General features: G+C 49.1%; 1 protein-coding gene across 1 annotated transcript; it reads right to left on the minus strand.

Annotated features, from left to right (window-relative positions):
* Window positions 1-412: 412 nt before the first annotated feature.
* LOC125541398 (transcription factor UDT1-like) lies at window positions 413-2,334 on the minus strand. Its single transcript, XM_048704822.1, has 4 exons — window positions 1,908-2,334; window positions 1,488-1,658; window positions 885-1,061; window positions 413-782 (listed from the first exon to the last, which is right to left on the minus strand). The coding sequence occupies exons 1-4, from the start codon at window positions 2,154-2,156 to the stop codon at window positions 705-707; spliced, it is 675 nt and encodes a 224-aa protein (XP_048560779.1). The 5' UTR covers window positions 2,157-2,334; the 3' UTR covers window positions 413-704.
* Window positions 2,335-3,217: the final 883 nt, after the last annotated feature.

The following is a 3,217-nucleotide window of genomic DNA, read 5'->3' on the forward strand; positions in this document are numbered from 1 at the left end:
AACCGATGCTTTTTCGGTGATTTCTAAATCTTGTCTCAAGGGCGAGTGGTTATTACGGTCTTTAAAGCCCGGTATGTCGGAGACATTTGCAGGTATCCCTTTCTTTTTTGTTGGTTCGATGCAATTTTTAATCTTCAGCTGGCGGCATACAATCAAAAGAAGAAAAAGGCTAGTATGTCTTGCAATGTAATTTTATTTTATACCTTTTGGTCAGCATCCAATTGTTTTTCCATTTGATTGACTATTGTTTTCCTTAATAAATATCAGACACCCCTGGTGTCTCTTAAAAGAAACATTCGGCTAGTAAACACTAAATACATCCGGTTGAAAGATGTTTTGCATCTAGTCCTTGCACGCATTGCAATTTCGGGAGGCAATGTCACCGGCAACTAAATGGCTTGAGGCAATCCCATCCGTTAAAGTTTGAGTTGGACTGCTGTATGCATGATTTATTACCACCCACACCATTAGTAGAAAATACAAAGGTGAATTATGAAATGATTCCCATGTTCAACACAAAATTCAGACTTCTTCCCGTCAGTTTTGTCAGTTCAACATTGTATCTCTGTATGCTCTCCCTACACAGACCACACCACGCTAGACTTCTTTTTTTCTTTCTAAAAAGAGGATGCATTTCCACAGAATCATATATGGTTTCTTTCATTTGAATTCTGTGAGTTATTGTTTGCAAGGGCCTCGAATGGTCAAATGCTTGGAACCTCCACAATACTGGACAGGAGGTCCCTTAGCTCCACCATCACAACATCCTGCTCACCCTTAACCTGCAAATGGAGACATGGAGAAGAAGCCGGCCGCCTTATCAGAAGTTAAGCAGTATAATCTAGCAAATTCTGCTGCAGGCAAAAATTGTGAGGGTTTTTTACCTCAATGCAGAAGAAACTCTCTGCATAGCCATAGTAGGTGATGGTGTTGAGGCTAAGCACCTGCACATTGTAGTTGCAGAGTGCCTCCAGCACCTTGGTGAAGAGGCCTGCCCTTTTGGTCCAGAAGATCTTGAGGTTGTACTTACAAGACCCCAGAGGTATCAGCTCCACCTGACCCTGCGAACATGAACAGCTCGGTTAGTATGCGAGAAATCGGCTGGATATCACAACTGACTCTGGAGGCGATGAAGCAATGCACAATACTACGTTATACCTTTGTACCTTGTACACAAATCTGTTCTCTTTTGTAAAACTTGGCCTCCTAGAAATACTCGGGTAGGTTTTATTGGGGTAAGAAAAAATGCATGACTACTTTATACTAGACAAAATAAAAGTGTGAATTTCTCGCCTTGGTTTGGCTGTGTTTAGAAGTGGTTATATTCTGAAAAGTATTTGGCCAGTGTGGTGAAGTTGAGCGATCGTATTCTGCAGATTGCGGCATTGGTTGGTTGATCTGAATTTCAGGTTCTCGTTGGGTTATGTTTTTTTTTACTCTGGTATATAGTTATTCATGGCTCATAGCAGGGGTTACTACGTACGTACCTGATAATGGATGTTGTCGGTGGGGGCGAGGGATTCGGAGCAGGAGGCGCTGCCTTGCTTCTCCCAGGCCTCGCCGGGCGAGTCGGCGAGCTGGCTCTGCAGCTCGAGGACCTGGTTCTGGAGCTTCTTGATGTGACCGATGGCGTCGGCCAGGGTGGACTCCTTGCTCATCTGAAAACAACACAACAACAAGGTCGATGAGTGTCAGGAATGTCAACCGAGTTTTCACTTTTCTCCCAGGAAGAAACAATTTTTTCTTTCAAAACTAATTATTATTATTATTTCGTTCTTTGCAGACAGATATGTCCGGAGAAGCAGAGGCAACTTCCTCTGTCCCGCCCGATTGTTGGGTGGGGTGGGGTGGGTGTGTGATCAGTGCAGTTAATCGCTGCTGGAAGAGAGGATTATGGAAGGAAGCACCTTTGTGATGTTGGGCACGACGGCCCTGAGCTTGAGGATGTTGGTGTTGAGCCTGCCCCTCCTCCGGCGCTCGGCGTCCAGGTTCTTGGACTTGTACTGCGTGGCGTCCGCCGCCGGCAGCTGCTCCCCCTCCTCGCTCTCCTCGCCCTCGCCGCCGCCGCCCAGGTTCAGCATCGACTCCACGAAGTCCTCCATCTTCACCTCCTCGCCGCCGCTGCCGCCGCGGGAGGCCCTCGGGCGGCGCGGCATTGCTCGCTGGCCGGCCGCTAGGAGGGTCGATCGAGGAAAAAGATCAAGCTGGGTGGCTGCGTGCCTCCCGGTCGCCCACCGAACGAGACCAGAGGGCAGCGCCGTGCAGTGTCACTCACTCTCACTCACCCTCCCTCCTCTGCTGCTGCCGGTGCGGTGCCTTGTGGGCATCTTGCGCCTCGGGTGGTGGTAGCTTATAAGGACGGGACGGGGCTGAGGAGAGGAGGAATCTCGCGGGAAAGCAACCGCAAAGGAAGGGCTCCAACGCAAACGCAAGTGAGATGAGACGGTGTGCTCCCTCCCTCCCTCCCTCCCTCCTCGTGTCCTTGGAGAGAGCCGAGTTAGTTGCGGCGGCACCTGATGCGGTTGGTTGCGCTGTTGACTGACTGCACCGAGGTAGCGAGCGAGGAGCTCCCGGTGTTCTTTCCTCCCTCTTCACGGTTACTACTACTGAAAAAGGTGGTAAAGTTTCAGGTGTGATTGGGTCATGGCGCTCATCGGCATTATGATTTCATGGCTGTATGCATCGCTTGATGGGTACTCCTCCTTTTCGAAAAAAAAACGGTATTATGATTTCGAAAATGGGTGGTACACGTACAGCAGACGATGGTACAGCGAGATCTCTGAAGCACATCCTATGATTTCTTTCTTTCCGGTACAAGATGCTGCGGCGCAAGATCGAGCAGTGCGTTATTTGATCGGAGGGGGCTCTTCAGTCTCTCTCTGCAGCTTTTGGGCAACCCGGTAACCGAAAAGACGTAGTGCTACGTACGCTGGATCGATGGATGGATGGACCAGCGTGTGTAGATCAGTGCAGGATCATGGGAATTCTCAAAAGGCAGAGAGGTACATGCAGATATATCTCGCGTACTACACCAATGATCCGGCAAGGTCTCTGAAACTTTATATCTTTCCCGATTTCTTTCTTTCTGGCACAGTAGCTGCATTGCATTGCATCTCAATCTCAACGAGTACACCGGACGCTCTGAGCTGATGCTTGCGTTGGTTGGAGTTCCTCTGCCCCTCAGTTTGCTCCTAGTTATTGTGTTGCGTCAGTGCAG

Source organism: Triticum urartu, chromosome 2 (assembly GCF_003073215.2).
Source record: "Triticum urartu cultivar G1812 chromosome 2, Tu2.1, whole genome shotgun sequence".
Taxonomy (NCBI): domain Eukaryota; kingdom Viridiplantae; phylum Streptophyta; class Magnoliopsida; order Poales; family Poaceae; genus Triticum; species Triticum urartu.

What these genes read in the sequence shown, in the direction of transcription:
- LOC125541398 (XM_048704822.1), bottom strand. Translation starts at nt 2,156, where the DNA reads ATGCCGCGCCGCCCGAGGGCCTCCCGCGGCGGCAGCGGCGGCGAGGAG. An exon ending in CCGACAACATCCATTATCAG is followed by an intron (nt 1,062 to 1,487) that starts GTACGTACGTAG and finishes TCATGTTCGCAG; the next exon opens with GGTCAGGTGGAGCTGATACC. An exon ending in AGAGTTTCTTCTGCATTGAG is followed by an intron (nt 783 to 884) that starts GTAAAAAACCCT and finishes CTCCATTTGCAG; the next exon opens with GTTAAGGGTGAGCAGGATGT.